At 38.8% G+C, this 26,570-nt stretch overlaps 1 protein-coding gene across 5 annotated transcripts in view; it reads right to left on the bottom strand.

Annotated features, from left to right (window-relative positions):
* RABGEF1 (RAB guanine nucleotide exchange factor 1) overlaps positions 1 to 26,570 on the bottom strand; it is a 49,916-nt gene that overhangs the window by 10,918 nt on the left and 12,428 nt on the right. Inside the window, exons 2-6 of one of the 5 annotated variants that reach the window (XM_040260546.1) lie at positions 14,405 to 14,593; positions 12,211 to 12,377; positions 7,004 to 7,173; positions 951 to 1,032; positions 96 to 228 (exon numbers count right to left, since the gene is read on the bottom strand). In XM_040260546.1, the coding sequence (XP_040116480.1) occupies positions 96 to 228; positions 951 to 1,032; positions 7,004 to 7,173; positions 12,211 to 12,377; positions 14,405 to 14,583 (731 nt within the window). In that variant the 5' untranslated portion in view covers positions 14,584 to 14,593. Of the gene's footprint in view, positions 1 to 95; positions 229 to 950; positions 1,033 to 7,003; positions 7,174 to 12,210; positions 12,378 to 14,404; positions 14,596 to 26,570 lie in introns of those variants that run through there. The other 4 variants (XM_040260567.1, XM_040260572.1, XM_040260557.1 and 1 more) reach the window with 4 other exon arrangements.

The raw sequence follows: 26,570 nt of genomic DNA, 5'->3' as shown, positions 1-26,570 counted from the left end.
ACCAAGGTCTGAAACTCAAGGGCCCTGTTTTCTCGGATGTGTTCTTCCAACAGGGGGTAGTAAATACAACAAGGAAAAGCAGAACAACCAACTACCTGATCCTCTTCTGAATAGCAAGATCTTTCTTCTCATCATCAGTAGTTTCTGGACAGAACACGTATTTATAGAGACGAGTCATGATGTACTTTTCAATCTGATCCATTATCTTCTCAACTCTTTCTGGAGGTACTGAAATATTCAAAAGGATATTTGAATGAAGGATGAACATTTGAAATGAAGAGTAATGTTTTCATAGTACTTTCAATGTAGCAGAAAACTAATTTACCAGAAATACATTAAAAACACTCAAACAAAAGTATAAGGTATTAAAAAATACTCTTAAAAAATTACCCCAACTTTTGGGGCTGCCTTTTACAGAATTCCTACTTCTAACTTAAGCTGTCTGGCAGGACCTAATAGGTGTACACCCTGCTTAATGAGAAGACCTTAGCATGGTGCTACATTAGAAAAGCACTTGAAATTCCCAAGACTGGTATGTGCTGGCAAGACTCACCCTTTCACTTTTCAGAGGTCTACCATTTGACCTCAGAGGTCACTCTAAAGTAAACAAATGGGGCAGATTTCTCACCAAGATGGCAATTCTGAGATGGGGGTTTTATTTAGAAGCCTCCTAAGGGGTTTTACCTGACTCTGTCCCTATTCCCAATGAAATTATTAAATATTGCTCAAGAAATTATCCAATTGCCTGATTATCTTGCAATGACATATGTGGTGGTATTCAAAGATACTGCTAAGTATAAAACCAACTACCTGAATGTTAGTGGAGTAAGCTACAGAACAGAGCAGGCAAACCAACAAAGACTTTTGATGAAAGAGAGAAACTAAGAGACTCAGCAGGAGGCCTGTGCAAATACCAACAGTCCCTCGGAGGCGGGCTAATGAAGGATTACCTTTTCCACGAGTCTGCATTCTTTCAGCCATATTCTGGTAAAAATCCTGAGTACACTCTGACTGCTCCTCAATGCTTAAGTCCTGAAACAAAGGGACAAAGAGGCTGCTAAGTAACTGAAAGACAGATCAGGAGGAAAGTTCTAATTTTTACAAAACTTCCTCCTTGAACTAATCCCAAAAGTATTTACGAATTCAATTACTGCTGCAGGGAAGAAAAGCCTGTCCTTTAATATTCTTTACCACATTCCATGACTTCTCATTTCTTTCTGCTGTATACACATATTCTTACATGGGTATAATGCATATTTTTATTATTTACATGCATATGTACATTCTGACTTACCTAGTCTACTTAATCATTTGATGGCTTTATAATATTCCATTATATTAGCCAATTTATTTAACTATCTTCTACCACTGTGTGCCATGGGTTCTTACCCTTTTTTCACTAATTATATATTGCAGCTATAAACAAGATAGTTTATTTTGGGTTATTTCTTTGTGATTCATTTACAAAAGTGGCATTAACTGCTTAAAAAACATGAACAACTTTACAGTTCTAAATATCTGTTGCTAGACACAATCTTCAGAAACTCTAAGTACAGACATTAGCCTCGTATGTGTGCTTATTTCTCCACAGCCCCTCCAACACCGAGCATTGTAATTTTCATTTGGGTTTTACTGATTTTACAGGTGTAATACATATATTAGTATTTATTCCCCACTTTCTTCCAAAGAATATTTGAAGTCTATATGAAAGATAAACCCAGCTCAGCGCAACCTAGAAAAATGACGAAATAAGACAAAACATGGAGAGAAACAGAAAGTAGAGCTGGAAAGATAACACTAAAATGTCTTCCTTGAAGATACAGAAGTTAGTCAAAAAAAGTCAGCCCATAAATTTGTCTAACTAAGCTGCCTAGCAATCACCAGTAAGATGAAAACAGTCACACAACTGAGTGTCCAAATCTAAAAGCAGTAATTTCTTAGGTGAAATTTTGACTCCAAAATCAGGAATTTCTCCAAGGGTTCTCATGAAGATGTCGTCACAGGAGGGCATGGATATGGCACAAGACAAATTCCATGGGGCTGCTTCTCACAGACCACCTCTGCACATGCCAGTGACGTGGGTCAATAAAGCCCCAATGAAGCACACAGTCCCTGACGCCCTGGCTGATTCAGAAGAGATGGCCTGGGGTGAGGGATAGTGAGCAAACCTTGCCCACCTGCCTTCACAATGTCTCGTCCACCCTCCCTGGTTTGGGTTCTCATTACCTCTCCCCTGGAGTTCAGCTGCTCTTCCCACTTTGATCTTTCTCTTTTCAACTGATCATCTTAGATCACGATCTGGTCCCCACGTACCCTGCTAGGTTTCCTATTGTTAAGAATCTGCATGTAGCTTTCCCACCTCTCTAACAATGTAAAATTATTCTCTGTCCAGATTACTTCTGCTCCCCTCCAGTCCTCCAGAAGCTGCCCAAGGAAGTCCCACAGGGTCTCATTCAAGGCTCGGTCCCTATCTCGCCTCCTCTGAGAAGATGTCCCCTCCATTCCCTTGGTCAAAATAACCTTGCAGGCCTCACAGCACTCAACAGCGCTCTGACATACCTTAACTGCTGCACTCCTTAACTGCCTGAATGTTTAATACCATTAAACCTTTTTCCTGATTAAGAACAATTTTCAACAGTTCCAATTTTAGCTCTTCTCTATAGATGAAATAAGTATCTTAATCTGCTTTCTTCTAATGTTTCTCATTCTTAGCTCTTTTATTTGGTGGGCATGTAAGGTTCATATCAAATACAGACCTTAAATAATCTGCACATGAACTTCCCTGTCTTCTTCAGCATCAATTAGTAAAAAGCAATCCTGTTCCCTCCTGTTTTTCTAATTCTCATATAATTTGCTCCTGAGAAACTGAATTTATTTCTGGTTATTTCACCATTCTCTCTCTTTTCTCCCTATATATGAAAATCATATCTAGTTGTGATAACTTTCATTTTAGTATATTCTGAAGTGCCTGCTATATTTAGAAACTTCCCCTCCCAAACTCCTGCTACCTTCTTTTACTAAAACAAACAATGTAACAATGTAATTTAATATTTTAAGTGTTCATACTGACCTGAAAGGTATTTGTAAATTTATCTTTTTGTTTTCCTCAGTTAGATCCAAGATATCTGTACTTCCTCAGCTAAATCCAAGATAAAATCCAGAAACAGTCTTTTAATTCTTTGAATAAACCTCTTTCTGTATTAGATTAAGTTATCATTTAATATTTAATCTTTTTATTGCTATTATCTTTAAAAACTTCTCTTTTTTAAAAGTCTGCTAGGCTCTCTAGCTTCCTATCTCTGGCATCTTGTACTATAACTGAATTTTGTGGATTTATCTCACCATACTGCTAAATTTATCTCTATTGGTATTCTGTTTTTTCTCAGATTTTCCGGTAAGATTACTTTCCCCCAATTTCCAGAAAATTATATTTCTATTCATTATGAAAACATTTATTACATGGCTAATAGAATTCTAGCCACTGTACCAGGCAATTACATGAAAAATAATAACTTTCTCAGAGGGCATTCAGATTGAACAGTAAGACTGAATGCAAATAATTCAGTACTTTCTGCAGTAGATTATCTCCTTAGGTAGCTCAGAGGAAGAGATAGACAATAAAGTAATTTATAATATATAACATGGCTAACTGTCGTTTGCATCAAATCTTAACAGTAAGAACACATTTCATTCTTAAGACTATTACCAGTACTCACTCCTAACTAGAAACTATGGCCTCCCTTTACAGGCCTAAATGGCCTGTTTTATAGGTGGCAATAGATCACCTAATTCCTCCCCCAGCTCCACACAATTGCTATTTTCTATTTCACAACTCCATTTTCTATTTCTACTGCACAGATTTACACTTTAGCACAGTGTTTATTCTGCAATGTGAACTAACCTGCCACTCTGTTTTCTTATCCTGCTTTAGATTCTTCAGAGGACTTACCACAGTTGTATATTATAAATTAGTTTATTGCCTATCTCCTGCACTAAAATGTCAGTTCCCGGAGGGTACTATTTACTTTTGTGTCCTTGGAGGCTACAATAGAGCCAGGCATAGAAAAAAAAGAATGCAAGGGGACATGCCTATGGCTGATTCATGCTGATATAAGGCAGAAACCAACACAATATTGTAGAGCAATTATCCTCCAATTAAAAATAAATAAAATTTTAAAAAAAGAATGCAAGTGGCCATTTATTACTACTCTTTATACTATTGTAAAGACGCAGGGAAACAGTTCTATGTTGATCTCTCTTATTTCTGCATCTTGTGAGGAGACACTGGCAGCCTTTGTTCTGCACCCTTTTCCAGGATAGCTGTATAGTGGACAGGCCGTGAAAACGGGTAGGGCTCCACTCAAGTGAAAGGGTAGGCTGTTCACTGTCTAATATAGTAAGGTTTCTTTCTGGAGCACAAGTCAGGCAGGCTCACAGCCCTATAAAAGATCCTCTTCTTCAGCCTAACTCACTGCCTGTATAGGGATTACCTGGTTGATATACTCGGGCCACTGCTAATGCTGTCATAAACTGGCTTCTTTCTTTTTTTCTGACCCAGGAAGCTTGTCTTCTGCCAGTATTCATGGAATTATGGAAGTGAAAGCATTAGTTGCTCAGTCGTGTTCAACTCTTTGCAACCCCATTGACTGCAGCCCTCCAGGCTCTTCTGTTCATGGAATTGTGCAAGCAAGAATACTGGAGAGGATAGCCATTCCCTTCTCCAGGGGATCTTCTCGACCCAGGGATCAAACATGGGTCTCCTGCATTACAGGTGGATTCTTTACCACCTGAGCCACTAGGGAAGACCACGAAACTATGGCAGGCTAACTTTTAACTTGCAGGTAGATTACCTCTCAGATCCTTCAAAGTTCTTCCCAAAAGAGCTAAGTGACATAATAGCACGTCTGTGCTGGTAAATTCTTTTAGGTTTTACAAAATTCCAAAAGGTTTTTCATAATTTTCTAAGAAAAAGCACAGTCTAGCAGTGTAAATTACTTCTTTAAGCATTCTTTAACCAATCCCTGGGTTAGTCTTTAATGTCTGTGTAAAGCCATTTTATTTTATTTCCTAAAAAAATTTAAAAATTGTCTGAAGTCTTTTTTCCACCCGTAGCTTTCAAAATCTTTGCCTATTTCCTTAATTACGTTTTGTGTATTTTATCTTTTGAAACTAGATTTCCACGACCTATTTTCTAGATTAAGTTTCTTTTGTACTACAGTTAACTGTTTGATCTACTTAGGTTTTAACTTAACTTTTAATGTTCATATTTTTTGTATCACTAGACTCTGCTGCCTTCAATAATTTTCTTTTCCAGGAAACTAAACATATTAGGGCTTTATGCCTTCTAAATACATGTTTAATTTTAAGTTTTAAAGTATATCGCCAAGCATGTAGTTCTCACATTTTAAGATAATCCACCTTACAAGGGAATATACCCTGTGGTCATGAAGCTAGTTGATTTTTGTCAAATTCAATTACTGGCAAAATGAAGGTGGTAAGAACTATCAAGGTACATGAGTTCACTTCATCACTCTAAGGAAAAGCCAGTAGTAGTTAGTCACTTTTAGGAGCTAGATGGTTACTAATGACAAACTACTCAAATGTGCTTTTCACAAACATTACCATGTAATTTTTCAGCAAGAGAAATGTTTAACTTTTGCCTTTGCTTCTGTGAACGAAATGTGTAAGGGTTAAGTGTTCCGGTAACTCACATTCTGAGACAGTAGGGACAGCACAGTTGGTACACCAGGTAGCCAAATTCTGCAGAATTCCCAAAGATGTTACAGTCATTTAAAACACTGAGGGCACCAGAGTTTGAGCACATAAAATGTTATTCATGACACTCAGGGGTCTAGTAGTGTCCTACCAGTGACTTCTGCAAGTACCTGATATTACTAAACATACAGTCTTAAAAATCAATGAACAGACTCCTGAATTAGAGTTCATTGATGCAATTGTACATTTAGCCATTGGTTACCTGAGTTTTCCAACAAGGTTTAGGAAAAGATCAAAAGTATTCACAGATGAGTAAAGTGAACCAGGCTTTTCAAGCAGTATAGCAGCTAGTTTTAAAAAAAAAATCTCTTTAAGCATTACTTTGCAATACTTCAGTGTGTGGGAATTATGCAGGTGCTGAATGAAATTTTAGCCTAAAGAGGTACATTTTGGGGATGAGGAAGTATTTTTAAAAACTCTCAGTGCAGATATAAAGTATGTCCTGATAAAGATAAAATGGCTGAAAAAAATTTTAATGCAATTCTGAAACTACTTAATTTTTCTAGACTCGACCTGTATGTGGAAAACAGGTTGCTCATCACTGGCATACTCTAGGACTGGAGAAGACAGGAACAAAGAGGAAAAAGGTGTGGGCAAGAGTGGTTCACTGTTGAAACTATGGGTTAGAAATTACAGGGCAGGGTAAAGACACACATGGAGAGGACACAAGCTGTTATCCAAGCGACTCTGAATAAGTCGCTCATCCTCCCTGGCTCTCAACCTCCCTACCTGTACAACAAATGGACAGAAGTTGCTAAGGGCCTTTTCAATGTCTAAATTTTAGCTTTCGCTTCTCTGCCTGAGCAAGGACAGGAAAATTAAAAATCAAAATACAAAACCAAACCAAACCAAAAAAAAAAAAAAAATCCTAAATGATTATTCTTGGTTTAATGATTATTACTTAAGAGTTCAAGGTCTACTATGACCCTCTTGGCAGCTTACTATTTATAAGGTGACAAGTTAGGAAGGCTTATTACTAAAGGACGCAGTATGATTGGCTGTGATGCCAGACTTTCCACATAAAGATGATCCAAATACCATTGAGTTGCAGTGGAAAAGTATTAGCCTTAGAGTCATGTTTAACTTGGTTCAGTGACATTTCTCAGGTAAGTGAAAACATTTCTGGATCTTTATTTTCTCAGTTGGAAAATGACAAAGTTTCACTAGATTATCTCTAAGACCTTTCCTAAAACCAAAACTCTACATTTCTAGGTGGTTCTCAACCTACCCTTTTGTAATGCATTGCTTCCAAAAACATCTTGGTCTGCTTATAGATTTCTTGGCCTGTCTTGTGGAAGGTCTTGAGAAATTCTATGAACTCTTTAGACACTCTATCCGTTTCAATGCTGGTTTGCCGGTTTATGGAAGGACTGGGAGCTTTTGCTTCCTGAATTTCTGCTGGGAAAATTAAACATAGTAAGTTTCATTACACAGAAGATCCATGCATGGAATTACTTTAATTATCTAACCTTAGATTATTTAAATTATGCTAAATCAAAGTTAAACTTGAATTTGAGTTATTTTATGTTTAAATATTTGGATTCTCCTTGTTTGTTTGTTTGTTTAATCGCTAAGTCGTGTCTGACTCTTTTACAACCCCATGAATTGTAGCCCACTAGGCTCCTCTGTCCCTGGGATTTCCCAGGCAAGTATACTGGAGTGGGTTGCCATTTCCTTCTCCAGGGGATCTTCGCAACCCAGGAATCAAACCCCTGTCTCTGCACTGCAGGCAGATTCTTTACCCGTGAGCCAGCAGGGAAGCCCATGCACCTAGTAACACAGCTTTAAAACACATGAAACATAAACTAAAGAGAAGAAATTTAAAAATCCATAATTTTAATAGGAGAGTTCGATGCTCCCCTCTTGGTAATCAATATTATAGGTAATACAAAAAAGTCAGTAAGGACAGAATACCTGAACAATGCTATCAGACAACTTGAATTAACTGATATTTATAGAACACTCCACTCAACAAAAACAGAATACACATGCAATCTGACAAACTAACAGTTGTAATAGTTTACATACAGCAAATGTTTATTATGTGCTAAGTACTTTTCCAACACTTTGTTGTGTAATCCTCACAACTCTGTAAGCTAAGGCTTGAGAACATTAATTACCTTGAATGATGCTGCAGCTATTTAAGTGGCACAAGCTGGAATCTGAACCCAGGACTCTGTGCCTTAACTCTGTAGCCTGAGCTCCTTACTATGCAGTATCTGCCTCAGCATGTCAGAGTGGACTGAGGACTCTTTCCAGGGGACACCATGCCCTGAGACTCTGCAGATCTGTAAGCCAGCCAAGGGCAGGGAAACTCTAGCCATCTCTTTTATTGCCTTACTTGTGCACACTCTCTCCCTTCAACAAATACTATTTTCCAAAGACAGACGATTTTGATTTTTAAAAAATACTCTTTCAAAATGCTAACGAAAGTAAAGATACTCTGTATGATACTATAATGGTAAATACATATTATTATACATTTGTCCAAATCAACTGAATGTACAATGCCAAGAATGAATCCTTATATAAACTACATACTTCTGAAAATCACGTGTCAATGTAGGTTCAGCAACTGTAACACAAATGGCCCACTCTGGTGGGGGATGCTGATGCTGGAGGAGACTGCATGTGTGGAGGCACAGCACATATGGGAAATCTCTGCATCATCCTTTCAACTTTATGTGAACCTAAAACTACTTTTAAAAACTTAAAAGAAAAAAACAGATGAACTGCATTCACCAGTTATGAATTAGTACGTGCATGCATGCTAAGTCACTTCAGTTGTGTCCGACTCTTTGTGACTCTATGGATCACAGCTCACCAGAATCCTCTGTCCATGGAATTCTCCCAAAGAATCCCTTTCTACCCATTATCTAGAGTCACAAAATTTTAACATTTTGCTCCATGTCAGTGTGCAATTTTTACTAAATTTTTTCAGAGTAGATGGTATGTATCATGCTCTTTATCCCTTAGTTTGAGTATTTCTTAGCAACAAGGATATTCTGTTGCTAACTATAGTTACTGAAAAATAAGCATTTTTTTTTTAAACACAGGATCAAACTGAGGGTCACACATTTATTTAGTGGTCATACAGTCTCCTCTAACCTGGAAATGTGTCTTTGTTTTTCATGACACTGACAATTTTGAAGAATACGAGCCAGTTATTTTTACTGAATGTACCTCAACTTGTGTTTCTCTACTGTTGCCTCATGACTAGATGTCAGGTTATAAATTTTCAGCTTAAATATTACATAATTGATATTGTGTTCTTCTCAAATTATCATATCCAGAGGCACAGAAGGTCTATTTCCCATGTTGTAAATATAGCTATCATTTCTCTATTTGTAATCAGTAAATAAGCTGTGGGAGTTAACCTGAATCATGGTTCACAACTTGTTCCTCAGGAAACTCCCTCCTTTCACCCTAGATTCAGCATCCACTGGTGAAACCTGTCTGAACCAGTTCCTACCAGGATAATTATAAAATGGTGATTTTTCTATCTCCATCACTCCTATATTTGTTAGTCAACATTCTATGGTAAGCAAGAGTTTTCTTCCCTTCTTCATTTATCTGTTTTATTAGCTGGATGGACTAATGGATTATTGTTTTATTCATCTGCAGTCCATTTATATCTTTATTTGTTTTGATACCCAAATTCAGTCAGTGGGAACCCATTCAAGCTGACCTCTGGGTGTTTGACATGTCCCCAACATTTCTGAGGGGCCCTCCTTTCCCAGCTCCAGTTCCAGAATCAGTCAATTCTCCAAGGAACCCGAATTCACTTTAGTGTAGGATAGTATTTATAATCTAACGTCTAAGTAGAAAGATTGGCATTTTAATTCTAAAAAAAAAGGACAGCCTTCCTTAATCCCTCCTTAGAGCATAACTTTTAGATTATTTGTAAAAGATGAACACAAGATTCTACTCAGAGTGACATCTATTTGACTTCTAAAGAAAAAGAGCATTTTAGAACGTATGAGCAAGTATTTCAACTTGGCTGACCCACTGTGATTTACTCTAAACTACAGCTCACTCAACCCTGCTTTGGAGATTAAAAAACTGAAAGTAAATTCTCTGCGTCTTTACAGTCAAAACTGTCCCATTAATCTTCTCTGAAGACACAGCCAACTCTAACAGGAAGTTAAAATATTTTTCAAATCCCTTAGAAGGTTATTTGTGTTCTATGTACCACCAACCTGCCCTAGCTTAAGGGCTTTCTTTCATACCACCAATAGAAGCAAGTAAAATATCAAGAGCAAGGACATCTTGTATTAACAAAGTAAAATAAAGAATACAGAACATAAAAGGCCTATTGTAGTTGAGACTCAATAAATGAAAACTGCGTTTAGTATAGGCTAACTTTACCTACATGCAAAGGCCAAAAAAATAATCACCCTGAAATGTAGAGTTCATTTGGCAGAGTTACATAAGCAATCTGTGAAACAAAGATCCAACAGCATCTTCTTTTCTAATACACACACATCAGTTTTTTTCCCAACACTCTGAAGTCTTTCTCATCACATGCTTTCTACAGACATAAAACAGCTAAAGATAAAAAAAAAAATCTATCATTCTAAAGGAATTTTAAAAATTACGAACTATTCCATATCAAAGTTTTTAAGATTAAAAATCACCTGAAATTTTTCTTTTAAAGTACAAATCTTCCTTCCATAATACAATGTATACTGTATAGAAGCTCCTAGGACATGATTTTTAAAAGTGCCAAGTATAGTCATAAATATGTGTGACTATTATGCACTTATCTATCTACATAGATACAGACACAGATATAATTATAGGTGAACACATATATATTTGAGGTCAAGGGATATAAGGGGAAAAAGCTTAACCAGGACTTAGGAGACATGAGCTCTAATACAGCAACTCATTATATGACCTTGGGTAAATCAGTTCACCTTATGGGCTTTCATACTGTCATCTGTAAAATGTGACAGAGCTGATGATTTTATAATTCTTTACTATTTCACTTGTTGTCATATATTGTTTCACCAGACATCTATAAACGCATAAGGTTAATCAGACTTTCCTAAAACAGGAAACAGAATGCAAACTAAACAGGAATGAATGGCTTTGATCAATACCTCCAAGTTCCTTACCAGCAGGTTTTTTTCTATCAAAAAAACAACGTGCATTTTAAAATAGCAAACATGTATTGGAGACCTACTATGTGTGTCAGGTACTGCGCTAAAACTCTGTACACACATCAGCTCATTTACTCCTCAAGACATGCCAATGACAGGTATTACTATCCCTCAGAATAGACAGGGCTTAAAGAGATCAGCCTGCTTAAGGTCACACAGCTAGCAAACTGCAAAGCTGAGGCTCAAACCAGGGTGACTCCAAAGTATACACTTTTAATCACCCTACTATACTATCTCCTCATAAATAAATCATGAACCAAATACATTCTTATCAAACACATCTAATCTGTCACAAGTATTGATTATTCCCCTTCTTACTGCTGTAGAGAAAACTGCTGACAGAGGGCCAAGCAAGAACAATTCCAAATGGATCGTGTGAATGAAAAGACGGTTTAAAGGTTTGCCTTTATTAAAGAGAAGTGCTGTATTTTTGGATAAACAATCGTTCCTTCTAATAAACAAAAAACGATAGTCATTAAATCCAAAAGATCAGCAAAGATCTTTAGCTGTGATACTATTATTTCCCTTCCTGCAGGCAGACCAAAAACCTAACAATTATCCCAGGCTGGGGTGGAGGGAGTGGAGAAGTGTCCAAGAGAACAGCTCTCTGACACCATCAGTGTTGGTTATCAACACAGAGGTAGAGAGACTAAGTTCTAACAAGAGACATTCTTTCTTGCTTCCTGCTAGGTCATTTCACTAGCTTTCAGCTCACAGGTAGAACAAGTGTGACTTTAGCGAGAATCTTCCTGCTGGTTATAATGTGGAATTTTAAGCAGTAGGATGAAAAAGGTCAAGCACATACAAAAGGGAGCCTTTCCTACATGTTCTCTAAATAGAATTTCCTATCTAGACACAAGCTGCCTCTCAAGCTTTCAGAAAACTTCTCTTTTAGACAACTTTAAGATAACTTGAAACAGTCATTTCTGAAAAGGTATGGATAGTGAGGATATTAAACAAAGGAGAGTAAACCAATATTCAAAAATTGAAGGCACAAAAAATAAAACATCCAAGCAGATATGATGGGTATAAATTTTATAAACAAAACTATATGTTTCAACTATCTTTATTTCTCTGATAAAGTAAAAATAAGTTTTCTTAAACACAATGTCCTCCAACCAATGAGATTTCATTTGTCATCTGCACTTCCAACCCAACATCTCAAGTCTGCGATGATATCTCTGAATGCTTATAGAAATTACAAAGCTGAGCCCACACACATTCTGTGTCTCATTGGGCACAAAAGGAAAAAGAGAATCAGAAAAATTACCCTTCTTTGCTCCAACCCTGGATGAAGCACTGAAGAATTTCTTCACTGTGGTAACCTTGCGGGTCTTCTCATTGGTTTTCTTCTCTTCAAACTTGGAAAATGTGAGGGATTGGGCCCCTTGGCTGCTCTGACTGCTGGCAAAGGCTTCTTCTTCCTCCCGCTGCAGTCTGTAATTCAAGGAGAGATCAAGAGTAACCCTGATATTCTCCAAGTTTTCCTTGCATCTACAGGTAATAACTCGATAAATTGGGGAGCTAAAAGAATTCGAGGTTAAATACCAAAGAGGTCTGAGGTCTCTGATAGCAAACTATCCTATGTGCCACTACAAACTTCAAAAGGGACTTTCTCTGTGGATCAAGTTCATTCAGCAGTTGTACGAGGATTACACAAAAGAAATACAGTCCAGTCCTCTTCCCTGACAACCTCAAGGGTGGAAGAAAGAAAGAGCTAAGTCAATAACTACCACATAATGTGACAGCGCCTACAGCAGACAGCAAAACCCTAGTGCTATGAGAATACAGGGGGAAAAACCTAAATCTGCTGGAAGAGTCCAAGGTTTTTTGTTTTAAATTTATTTTATTCTTTTTGGCTGTGCCAGGTCTTTGTTACTATGTGCAGGCTTTCTTTAATTGCAGCAAGCAGGGGCTACTCTCTAGTTGTGGTACATGGGCTTTTCACTGCAATGGTTTCTCTTTTTGCAGAGCATGTGCTCCAGGGCATAGGCTTCAACAGCCAGGGTACACAGGGTTAGACGCCCCACTGCACGTGCAATCTTCCCAGATGAGGGATGGAACCGCATCCCCTGCATTGGCAGACAGATTATTAACCACTGGACCACCAGGGAAGTCCCAAGAAAGTTTTTATAATGGTGATATTCAGGCCAGTCTTAGAAGGATCAAGAGGATTTCCCCAAGTGAAAGAGCATTCCAGAAAGAAGGTACTACTACAAATGAGAAGGGTGTCACTTGTGTTGAGGACCAAGTTCACTCAGTGTTGTCAGGTCACTGGCAACGTGATGGGCTCTGATGCGGGACGTACAGGTAGGCGCCAGGTGGTAAGAAACCTTGACTGCCAAGCCTGCTATAATCCTGGACTTCATCATGTGGTGGGGAATCAAGAAAGACTATAATCCAATACCATCGTCTGATCTGTGCTTTAAACATAATGCAGGTAGCTGGGTGACACCTGGAGGGGCAGACAGACTAGAGACAGAGACAGTAATTAAGAACAGAGTACAGATTTAAGAGCAAGAAATAAGAACCTGGAAACAGGAGAGGATGGAATTCAAAAGGCCTCTCTGAGCTGAAATAAGCAGAACATGCTCAATTAGTTGCAACCAGTGTGTGGGAGGAGAAGGAGAAATTTAGAGTGACTGATGTCTTTTAGTCAACTGAATAAAGAGTGATGTCATTAACTGGATACAAGAGGAGGGATAGGAGGAACTGCTGGGAGTGGGGATCAGAGTAAATAAAAGTAAGAAATCTGGCCTTGGGCCAGCTGAATTTGAGGTATTCATAATAAATCTCAAAAGTTATCCATAGAACTATGATTCTCAAAGTGTGATTCTTCAGATAGCAGCGTCAGCATCACCTGGGAACAATCTAAATCTACAAAACCTGGTGGTCCAGTGGTATTATTCATGGCATTTTATTAGCTCCTATGCTCACTAGACATTCTATGTTTTAATTTTTATCATAGTCATTTTCCTGGATAATACTAACAAATGCCATTTTTTAAGGAAAAGTTAAACTTCTGTACTTTCAGGATCATGGATACAAATCAACAGGTTTCTACTACTGTGTGCTTATCACTGTGCCAGATGTCATGCCGGGTATATTAAAAGAATGAGGAAAATAATGCTTGATGAAAGTCATAAGCCAAGCCCTGAGCACTCATATCTATAACCTCATTTAATCTTCACCATAAAGTATGCTTATCTTCATTCAAAGGAGCTTATTGTCTATGTTAGAGAACTAAGACTTAACTCATCCCAAACACAAAACAATTAAAAGTTAAGACAAAGTGAAGAAATCACTGAAAGCTGTTCATTAAGTGGTGAACGAAAGAAAATATCCATTTCTCTTAAAATTAAGCTGACTTGCTGATAGCTCAAAACAGAAGAGAAAAATGTATTCTGCCAAGCTGCGTATCCAGTTACATCATTGTCTAAACACCCCAAGTTAAGTCCTTTTACCGCTCTGCCAGTTCCCAATCCTCCTGAATCTGCTTCTGCCTGGCTTTGTGGTACTCCTCTCTCCAGCACTTGGAGCAGAAACCCTGCCAAGCAGGGTTGCCGTAGTAACCACATCCTTTCTTGCATAGCAGCTCCGACTGATCCACATGAATTCCTCGGCGTTCAGACTTAAGGCTCATCTTCCTCCTGCTAATCAAAGAGCAAACAAGAAAGTGTTGTTGAAAATGAATTCACTATCATTCTGCTCACAGCAAAGCAAATAAGAAAAAAATGAATGAGTTTATCAACTTCATGCTGTAAGAGAAAGAAGGGGAGGAAGGGGAAAAGAAGGTTTCAATATGGCAAATTCCTGTCATACTAAAGAACAAACTTCTTATTCCTGCCCAATAGTAAAGCATACTTTAAGAAAGGACTGATTGGATTAAATACCTAAACATAAGACATGAAACTATAAAACTCCTAGAACAAAATATAGGAGGAAAACTTCACAACATTGGATTTGGTAACAAATTTCTTGGAATATGACACCAAAAGCATAAGAAACAGGAGCAAAAACAGACAAATGGGACTACATCAAACTTAAAAACTTATGCACAGAAAAGGAATCAACAGAGTGAAAAGGCAACCTATGGAATGGCATAAAATATTTGCAAACCATTTATCTGATAAGAGCTTAATATTCAGAATATGTAAAGAACTAAAACTCAACAACAATAAAAATCCAATTAAAAATCAGCAAAGGCCGTGAACAGACAATTCCCCAAAGAAGATATGTGTGTTAGTGTTAGTTGCTCAGTCGTGTCCAACTTTTTGCGGCCCCATGGATTGTAGCCAACCCAGGCTCCTCTGTCCACAGAATTCTCCAGGCAAGAATACTGGAGTGGGCTGCCATTTCCTTCTCTGGGGGATCTTCCTGACCCAGGGATTGAACCCGGGTCTCCTGCATTGCAGGCAGATTCTTGGCCATCTGAGCCATTAAGAATACAAACAGCCAACTAACATGTGAAAAAATGTTTAACATCACTAATTATTAGGTAAATGCAAACCCAAACCACAATGACATATCACCACATGTCTGTCAGAATGGCTACCATCAAAAAGAACACAAACAACAAGTGTTGACAAGGGTGTAAAGAAATTGGAACCCTTGTGTACAGTTGGTGGGAAGGTAAAATGACACAGTCACTGTGGAAAACAGTATGGAGAGCCCTCAAAAAATTAGAAATAAAATTATCATGTGATCCAGCAATCTCACTTCTGGGTATATTCCGCAAAGAACTGAAAACAGGATCTTGAAGAGATATCTGCACGCTCATACTCACTGAGCATTATTCACAGCAGCCAAGAGCTAGAAGCAATCTAAATATCCATCCAAGGATGAATGGATAAACACAGGATGAATGGATGAAGAAAATGTGGTATACACAATGGAATATTATTCAGCCTCCAAAAGGGAAGAAATTCTATCATATGCTACAACATAGATGAAGCTTGAGGACATTATGTCAAGTACAATTAGTCAATCACAAAAAGACAAATCAAAGACATGATCCCACCTACATGAGGTATCTAAGGAAGTCAGACTCTTCAAACCAGAAAGTAGAATGGTTGTTGCCAGGGGGTAGGGGGAGGGAGGCAAAGAGGAGTTGCTGTTCCATGGAAGAGACTTTCAGTTTTGCCAGACAAAAAGGTTCTAGAGATCTGTTGCACAAGGTACTCACAGTTAACACTTCTGTATTATACACTTTGAAAATGGTTAAGATAGGGCTTCCCTGGTAGCACAGTGATAAAGAATCTGCCTGCCAATGCAGGGGACATGGGTTCGATCCCTGGTCCAGGAAGAGCCCACATGTGGCGGGACAGCTAAGCCCAACTACTACAGCTACTGAAGCCCGAGCACCCTACAGCCCGAGCTTTGCCACAAGAGAAACCACTGCAGAGAGAAGCCCGTGCACCGCAGCTAAAGAGGCAGGCACTAGGCATTACTTCTGAGGACTCCCAAAGGCAAAAGGGAGGAGGGGAATTACGGAAGAAGACCAGAGCTCACTGTATCACTGAACCCCCAGCAGGCGGCCCTTTCTCCCCTCCTGTATCACCAAGTCAACCCAGAAACGAATGCCAGGGCACAGAGAGAGCTCCCTCAGTTCTGGCTCAAAGAATGAGAATAGGAACTCCTAACACTGAGAGGAAATATGAAAATCCCTCCATTTGCTTGTTTTTTCCCCCTTCTCTTGAGCCACTGGCAATCATACGATGTCCACAGAAGCGACTGGAATGAGAGACTGTGGGAGCTACCCTCTGAGCAAGGGGAACTACTTACTCATTTTTCCCTCTCTCGAGTCTCCCAGATAGTGATGGGAGTACAAGATAGAACAGGGCAACTACTTCCACAGCTTTCCACCCAGAAGAGAGAAGACAAGCCCCGAGGGAACTTAAAAAACACAGAAGGAATCACTGAGGCGAATTCAGGAGAGCAAGCTGTGAACACCCTAGCTCATGCAGGCATACATAGGTCTGATGCTATTCAGGACCAAAGACCAAAAACCACACTAACAGAGACCACTGCACAGGCTTCAGACTGGCACCACCAGGAAACAGGGTGAAACAGCACTGGGGAGCCTCTGAAAAATGAACTGACACGGGAACCACGGCTCACAGAAGCAGGGTTGGAACCAGCAGCCTGAACTTGTCAGCAAAACTAAAAACTTTTGCTCTGCAAATGACACTGTGAGAAAAATGAAAATACAAACTACAGACTGGGAGAAAATACTGGCCAATCATATATCTGACAAAGGACTTGCACCCAGGATATGTATAACTCTCAAAACTGAACAGAAAGGAAAACCATCTGATTTTTTTTAAATGGGCAAAAGACTTGAACAGACTTATCCAAAGAAGATAAACACATAGGAGATGATTCTCCACGGTTTCTCACATTTCTGTACAAGGGGCCTTTGTAATTAAGACTATTTCTTCAAGAAGGTTTGCATATCTAACATTCTCAGAAGGAAGTAATCACTGCTTCCCTTCAGAGCAGAAGACAAGTTTGTTTACTCTCAAGTAAAGTAGAATATTACCTTCCAGGTCAAAAGTCAGGTGGCTTTGTTTGCTGCCCATTGTAAATAATTTGAGTTCCTTAAGCTTAGGTTCCTCGGCTGTGACACCAGCCCCATGGGGCTTGGGACCAAAGGTAGCCCACGTGAGATGAAGCTTATTTTATTTATGTCCTGTGAATAATGAACTCCTTTGCCTTCAACTCCAGAGTCTCATGACTTCTGCCAGCATCTATGAAACTGGCAGGCTAACTGGTTACATTTCAGACGGTAAGAACCCATGTCAGAAACATCACCTTGACAACGTGGCAGCTAAGCACATGAAAAGTAGTTCAACATTATCATCCGTTAGAGAAATGCAAATTGAAATCACCATGAGACATGGATTCACACATACTAGAAAGGCTAAAACTAAGGACAATACCAAGTGGAAGCAAGGATGCAGAGCAACTAGAACCCTCCTGCTGCGGCTGCTGCTAAGTCGCTTCAGTCGTGTCCGACTCTGTGTGACCCCACAGATGGCAGCCCACCAGGCTCCCCCATCCCTGGGATTCTCTAGGCAAGAACACTGGAGTGGGTTGCCATTTCCTTCTCCAATGCATGAAAGTGAAAAGTGAATGTGAAGTTGCTCAGTCGTGTCCAACTCTTCGCGACCCCATGGACTGAAGCCCACCAGTCCCCTGCATCCATGGGATTTTCCAGGCAAGAGTACTGGAGTGGGTTGCCATTGCCTTCTCCGACACAACACTGCAAATCAACTATACTCCTATAAAATTTTTTAAAAAAGAAAATGGTTGTCCTATGTATGAAAAGTATTTATATGCTTTACACTAATTTAAACATAAACAAAAAATCTTGTATATGTCAACTGGGAAAAATATCTTAGTTACTATTAACACAAAAAACACAAATAAAAAAGAACCCTCCTAGTGGGATGCAAATAGTACATCTACCATTGAAAACGATTTGGTAATTTCATTAAAAGTTAGATACACTTACCATACAACCCAGCAGTCCAGTTCCCAGTTACTTCCTCCAAGAGAAATAAAACTGATGTTCACTCAAAAATCTATACAATGTTTCTAGTGACAGTATTTATGACCAGTTAAAAAATGGAAACAACCAAAATATCCTTCAGTAGATGAATGAATGAATGAATCCATGCAATGGAGTGCTACTTAGAAAAAAAAAGTAAGTGATGCTATACCAAACATCCTGGGATGAATTCCCAATGCTTTATGCTGAGTGAATGAAGCCAGTTTAAAAAATTTACTTACTGTATAATCAGTGTGTTAGAAACTGATGTTAGGGCGGGAGTCTATAAATGAACAGCACAAGGAACTTTTTCAGAGGTAACAGAACTGTACTGAGATGTATTATGGAGGTGTTTACATAAATCTACACTTTTTTTCTGGCTTCCCAGGCAGCTCAGTGATAAAGAAACCACCTCAATGCAATGAGCCACAGAAATGCAATGAGCCACAGAAATGCAGGTTAGATCCCTGGGTTGCGAAGATGCCCTAGAGAAGAAAATGGCAACCCACTCCAGTATTCTTGCCTGGGAAATCCCATGGACAGCAGAGCCTGGCAGGCTATAGGGTCCCAAGGGGTCCCAAGAGTCAGACATGACTTGGCAGCTAAACCATCACCACCACCAAGGACAGACAGGATTTAGATTTATCGTACTTATCATTTAGTAAATGAGGCTGAGCTAGAAAGAAGGTTAACAAAGTCTAGTCAAGATTCTAGAATGTTAAATTGAGAAATTTTAAAGACCATCTACTTTCTTCTATTATAATACAGATAAAGACATTGAGACTGCGAACCTATAATCTGTTCAGTCTAAAAGGTAGTAAGTAGCAGGGACATCACAAAAGCCTAAACTTGTACTACGTCCTGAGTTCCATCAAACTATTTTGAGAGCCTGAGCTAAACTCATCATCATCAGCCTGTGGTCCTTCAATTTCAAGAGAAGTAGGCAAAAAGAAATATCTACTTTTTTCTTTATATTGATTCGGTAAGCTTAAAAGTTTTTATACTACAAAGACGATAGCACAGCTGTCTGTTACTAAAATGAACATATTTTAGGGAGGCTACCTAACACAGGTGTCAGCAACTTCCCCTTCCTTGGGGAAGTGTTCCCCAAATGTAAATCTCTAAATCTACAGGTTGCCAGGTTTGTGTACATGCAGCCCCCCTCCCCCTAACTTCAGGGCCACGGTTGACGGAACCAGAGGGGTATATGTGACCCAAAATGAAGTTCTGGAAATGCGACTGAGTCTGGATTGTTCTTTTGAATGATGGAGAAGCTGAGGCAGGACCACCTTCCAACAAGCGGTCTGAGTACCAGGATTATCAGTCTGCAGACTGAAATAAGACACACAACAAGAAGCAGAGAAAAATGGTAGAAGGAAAATATTCTCTAGGTCCCCAGGGGCTTCCGTTTCTCAGTTCCAACCCTTTGCTAAGGTTTGGCTGCTTGCCTACCTTCAGATTCTGAAACACACCCCTTGATCCCTGACTGCTTTTTCCTTTTGCCAGCTCCAGTACAGCCTATCTGCACCCAAAGACTTGCCCAAGCACTATGCTAGAGCTCAAAAAATGTAACTGTGAAGACTACTTCATATATACTAAGGGCTCAACAGGTTAACATGAAAACAACAATAATAGCTATGAGTCTATGAAGACCAACTTGATGTATACATGAGAACATGGAGATCGGTCAAATATGCACTCAAATCCCAGCTCTGCAATGTGACTTTGGACAAAATATTTCTGAAACTTCCATTCATACCCCTCTATCCAACTTCTGCGCCTACCATTCTCTACCTTTCCACAAATCTAAGCCTCACAGGCCTTGTGCTCCTGTGACGTTCACTCTGTTGTTAACCTGTGATTATGCTATCTCAGATAACCAAAAAAAAAAAAAAAAACTTTCCAGATAATTAAGATTACTAATCAGTTGACCTTAAAATAGAGATTATCTTGATTTTCCAGGTATACCTAACATAAGCACATGAACCTTAAACGCAGAAAACAGGAACCCAGAAGAGTCAAAACAATCTTGAAAAAGAATGCAGGAAGACGTAAGTTACCAATTTCAAAACTTACTACAAATCCATGATAATCAAACCAGCACGGAACTGGCACAAGGACAGACACGTGGATCAATGGGATAGAACTGTGAGTCCAGAAATAAACTCACCAAAATATGGTCACAACTATCAAATGGAAGAGTCTTCTCAACAAATGATGCTGAGATACCACGCATATCGAATGAGGTCAGACCTTTGCCTTATACCATACACAGAAATTAAAAATTGATTAAAGAGCTAAATGCAGGGACTACCTTGGTGGTCCAGTAGCTGAGACTCTGTGCTCCCAATGCAGGGGGCCCAGGTTCAATCCTCAGTCAGGGAACTAGATCGCGTGTGCCACAACTAAGGGTTGGCACGTGCAACTAAAGATCCCACATGCTGCAACAAAGACTGAAGATCCCACGTGCCACAATTAAGAACCAGTGCAGCCAGAAGAAAGAAATAAGTGAATAAATATATTTTTTAAAAAGACCTAAATGCAAAAACAAAAACTCTTGGGAAAAAGCATAGGTAAAATTTCATGATTTTAAATTTGGCCAAGATTCTTAGATGACACCAAAAGCATAAACAAAAGAAAAGATAGACAAATGGTACCTCATGAGAACTAAAAGCTTCTATGTTTCCACGGACTCCATCAAGACAGTGAAAAGACAACCCACAGAATGGGAGAAAATATTTGCAAATCATGAATCTGATAACGTGTATCCAGAATATATAAGGAACTGTTACAACTCAGTATTTTAAAAGATAAATACTCCAGTTATCAAAATGGGTAAAAAAGCTGAATAGACACTTCTCCAAGGAAGACATACCAATGGTCAATGAGCACATTAAATGACTTCTGACATCATTTGTAATTAGGAAAATGAAAAACCACTTCACACTCAATTAGATGGCTAGTATTAAAAAGCGAGATAATAACAACTGTTGATAAATATGTGGAGAAACTGAAACATTCATACACTGCTGATGGGAATGTAAAATGGTGCAGCTGCTTTTGGAAACCATCTGACAGTTTCTCAAATGATTTTAATTAGAGTTACTGAGCAATTCCACTCCAAGGTATATGCCCAAGAGAAATGAAAACATATGTCCACATAAAAACCTGTATGTCAATGTTTATGTCAGAAATTCCCATAATAGTCTAATGATGTTGAAAACAACCCAAATGTCCACCAACTGATAAATCGACAAAATGTAGTATATTCACACAATGAAGTATCAATATTATTCAGCCATGAAGAGGAATTAAGTACTGACACATGCCACAACAGGACTAACCTTGAAAACATTTGCTAACTGAAAGAGCCAGTCGTAAAAGACAACACACTACACGATCCCATTCGTATGACTGTTCAGAACAGGGAAGTCTGGAGAGAAAGCAGAATAATGGTCGCTTTAGAACTCAGGGGGAGAGAGAGAGAAAATGAAATAAGCAGATAGCTAAAGGGCATGGAGTTTCTTTCTGAGGTGATGAAAATGTTCTAAAGTTGGTGTGGTCAAGGCTGCTTTTGAATTGTGCTCTTTAAATGGGTGAATCCTATGGTATGTGAACTATATTTCAAGAAAATTGTTTTTAAAATATAAAGCAGAAGAGGAGGACAGAGAAGGCAAAGAGAGTCAAAGAACCCTTGCTGGCTTTGAAGAGAAATATAAGAAATGTGGGTGGCTTCTAGAAGGTGAGAAAGACCCCTGGCTGACAACCAAGGAAATGACAACCTCGGTCATAAAACTTTACTGAACTCAATTCTACCAACATTTGAGTATGCCTAGAAGCAGATTCTCCCCATAACCTCCAGGTAAGAGCCCAGATCAGATGACATCTTAATTTTGACCTCTTGAGAGCCTTCACAGAGCACCAGCTGAGCTGGCCAGGAGTTCTGACTTACAGAACTTTGGGTGCTGTTTTAAGCTGCTGAGTTTGTGGTAATTCATTACGGCAACAACAGAAAGCTAATATAGGACTCCTTTCAAGTTCTCTCTTCTGGGGACCTTTCCAAGTGTGTTCTAATGCCTAGAAGCTGTGACTGTTCATAAGGTAATTTCCCTCTCATCAGTTAGGTCTCAGCTTTCACTCTTTCTAGAGTAGTACTTATCCCAACCAACCCTTATCCACCCCTGGCCCACAATTATTTCTCCATATCCTATTTCTAACAAGGGAGGGTAAGTAAAGGTATGCAGAAGAGTTAACCAAGCAGGCCTGAGCTGCTCAAATCATGCACGCTCTCATTTTCAGAAGGGCCTGCTCATGTGGCTGACTCTTGGCCAGCTCCTGGGAGCCGAGGTCTTAGGAGTGCACTTCCAGACTAACTGGTAAGGGTGTTCTGTGTGCTTGGAGTCTTGATCCACATTGTGCCAACCTGTCTGAACAGTCTGTGCAGACTGTGCACTGTATGGTGTGTGCTGTGCAAGGTCCGGTGAATACTGCTTTCCTTCTGGGGGTCAGTCATAAAGGTGCTTGTGCCTGTGTGACCAGCCTCCAATAAAACCCCTGGAATCTTATTAGTCTTACGTGAACTTCCCCAACAGAAAACTTCACACCTGGTGCTAGAGTTTGCTGCTGAGGGATTAAAAGCATCCTGTCAAGCATTGGGAGACGGCTTTTGGAAGCTCATGTCTGGTATCCTCCAAATTCTGCTCAACGCACTGTTTTCCTTCATCAATCCTGTTTCACTGTATCCTTTCACTGTAATAAAACCACCAGCAATACAGGAGTTCTTCAAGTCCTTCTGTGAATTACAAGACCTGGGGAGCAGTCCTAGGGTCTACTCATACAGGATGTGATTACAAAGGGGTAGCATAAGGGAGCTCTTAGTGGTAATAGTTCAGTATTTTGACTGTAGTGGTGGTTATAGGAATCTATGTATGTAATAAAATGGCATAGAACTATAATATACATTAAAGATGTCAACTTACTACAACTGTACTACAGCTAGCTACGGAAGACATAACCATTGGGACAAATTAGGTGAAAAGAATACAGGACCTCTCCGGATTATTTTTGCAACTTCTTGCTAATCTGTAATTTCAAATTAAAACTAAAAAAAAAAATTCCACTTAAAATCTATTAAATAAAAACACCTATGACTGAACAGGGAAGCCTGGCGTGCTGCAGTCCATGGGGTCACAAAGAGTCGGACACGACTGGGCGACTGAACAACAACATGATTGAACCAATGTGTATCAGACAGTTGTACATAGCACTCAGATCACTTCTGTTACTAAGTATGGAAAACAAAGCAAGCAAGTAAGCCACCAAGAAGAACGTACATCCCATGATCCGAAGGTTGTGCAGTGGTAATGAAGCTGTTCTGGTGGGCAAAGCAGGTACAGTCAGCACACTCAGGTTAGACATCAGAGCTACAGAGACCCCATACCCTCTTCAGCTAGGGAGAAACACAGGGGATCAATTCTGAGACTCAATTCTGTCTGTCCTGGGCAGAAAGACCTATCCCTTTCCAGATGGGCCACAACCCAGAGGTGAGCTACCATCAGTACTGCATCCAGGAGGGAGGTCAGGGGGACCACACCCAGTTCCTATCTGAGCTCTGCACACAATAAGTAGACTTTTACTGAGCAACCTGGGCATAGAAAACGCGTAATTCAACTGGCCTACTCACACCAGGGAGGGTGGAGCAAGAATGATCTCTACTGCTGAGACAGCCGAGACTGCTGCGAGTTCAGCCGCAGGGCTAGGACTCAATCTGGACTGAGGTATCCTGAAAAGGGCCAGAGGAGTAGAGTCCACAGAGGTGTGTCTGTTCTTCCTTAAGGCTCTGCATGCAAACCAGGTTCATTTCATAAAACCAAACCAAAAAATACTCTGTAGATCTGAGTATCTTCCCACTATCTTCCTTGTGAGAGGCCTGCTTCCTTTTCTTAGGTTCAATGTCTTGTCCTCACAGATCATTCCTCTGGGATTTACAGAAACCATCCAATCAACTCTACTAAAACAATAAACTATCCTTGAACCTCAGTTAAGAAATGGAATTTAAAGTTAAGCTTTTCCCCTTAAATTTGTTTTGTTTTTCTAGTTACAGAAGTAAAAGATGGTTACTCTAAAAAACTTAAGATATATACACCCACAGAAAATAAAGAAAACATTACTCCAAGACAGTCACTATGTTCTCATAGTGCTTTCTCTACTCATCATGACCTCATTTATTTATTCAACAAATATTTACATACTGATTTATACTATATGACAGGCACTTAGGATACAAATATAAGTAAAAATAATGTTTCAGTTCTCATAGCACTTACTGTCTAGAAAATGTGACTATATACCTAAAAGCCCTGAAAGAAGAAATTAAAACACTATGAACATTGAAGAATTTTAAAATTACTAAATTTCATAAAAATTTTTATTTATATGAAAAAGCTACATATGTGTACATGAAATCTATGAAACTTTTATAATAACCTAACTATAAATTAGGAAATATAAAAAGAGATCTCATTCCCAATAGTATCAAAATGTAAAAACTTCTAGGAACTATTTTAATAAGAAAATTAGGGACTTTCCCTGGAGGTGCAGTGGTTAAGACTCTGTGCTTTCACTGTGTGTGTGTAAGGGGGGGTGGCGAGAGTCAATCCCTGGTTGAGGAACTAATATCCTGCATACTGCACGGCTTGCTGTGTGTGTGTGTGTGTGTGTGTGTGTGTGTGTGTAAAAGTAATTATTTATCTGCATAAAAATACTGAGATATAAAGAAGCCTTAAGTAGTTGGCAAGACATACCAACACACAGTATGAGAAAATTAAATATTTTATAAATGAGCAAATGTTTCCAAATTTTTATGTTTTCTATAAATAACAATAAAATTCCAAAAGACTCTTTTGAACTTGACAAAATTATTCCATATCTGGGGACTTCCCTGGCGGTTAGGACTCCACGTTTCCACTGTCCACTGCACAGGGCGAGCGACAAATCCCCGTCAGGGAACTAAGATTCTACATACCAAATAACACAGTCAAAAAAAAATTCCATGTTTTATCAGCAATAATACATAGGTAAGAATTTTTTTTTAATATTCTAAATTAATTTATTTACTGAATTTTAATTTTCTGCAAACTAGTTGAAACAGTGTAAACTTAGCAACAGAACTAGCACAGTTGACCCCCAAATGAATTGTTAAAATTACATAATTTATTACCAATATAATATTTAATATATTCTGTGCCTCTAATAATTAGAGGAAGGAGAAGGGAAGAATGTTCAATAAACAATGTTGGAATTACTGGTCAGCAATCTAGTACCCCCCAAAGTTAACTACAGGTACCATAAAGAGTTAAAGTTCTTTAAAGACAAGTGAAAAAATAGAAAGAACTAAAATTACGTATTTATGAAACTTCTAAAGACATGAGGGCTATCTAAGCTTACAAACTGCAGGAGAAATCAAAAAGGAAATAGATTTGAATAACTAAAGTGAAACATCTACCTAGTTTTTAAAAGGTCCCATCTTAGAACCAAAATACAAAGGCAAATAAGAGACCAGGAAGACTATTTTAAGTAAAGAGGACAAGGAAGTATTTTATCATATTTAGAAATTATATTAATGAAATTTATAAATCTAAGGATTTGAGCATACCATTCACAAAATGGAAATAGCTTCCTAGGAACAGACATGGAATGTCAAAGGGTGTATGCCTTGTAAACTTTGATTTATATCCCCAAACTGGTCTTACAAAAAGGTCATACCTATTTACATTCCCACCTACAATGATCTACTTTGCCAAAAATTCATAAAAGCTACATTATTAGTCTTTAATCGCTGCCAATCTGAGAGGCAAAAAAGGAGAAGCAGTTCTTGTTTTAACATATATGTCCTTAAATTAACCATCTTTATAGATATTTATTGGTCATTAGCATGCTTTCTCTGAAGAATTAAACTGTTCCTGTTCTTTGCTCATTTTCTCTGACATCTTTTTTAACAGGTGCTCTTTTTATATCCTCTTTTAGTCCTTGACTTTACATGTTATCAAGATACTATAAGTTTAATCAAAGACTGTATA

The sequence above is a fragment of the Oryx dammah genome, unplaced genomic scaffold (assembly GCF_014754425.2).
Source record: "Oryx dammah isolate SB20612 unplaced genomic scaffold, SCBI_Odam_1.1 HiC_scaffold_2, whole genome shotgun sequence".
NCBI classification, from domain to species: Eukaryota; Metazoa; Chordata; class Mammalia; order Artiodactyla; family Bovidae; genus Oryx; species Oryx dammah.
Note: the sequence above shows the minus strand (reverse complement) of the source record. Positions and strands in the feature narration are given on the sequence as shown.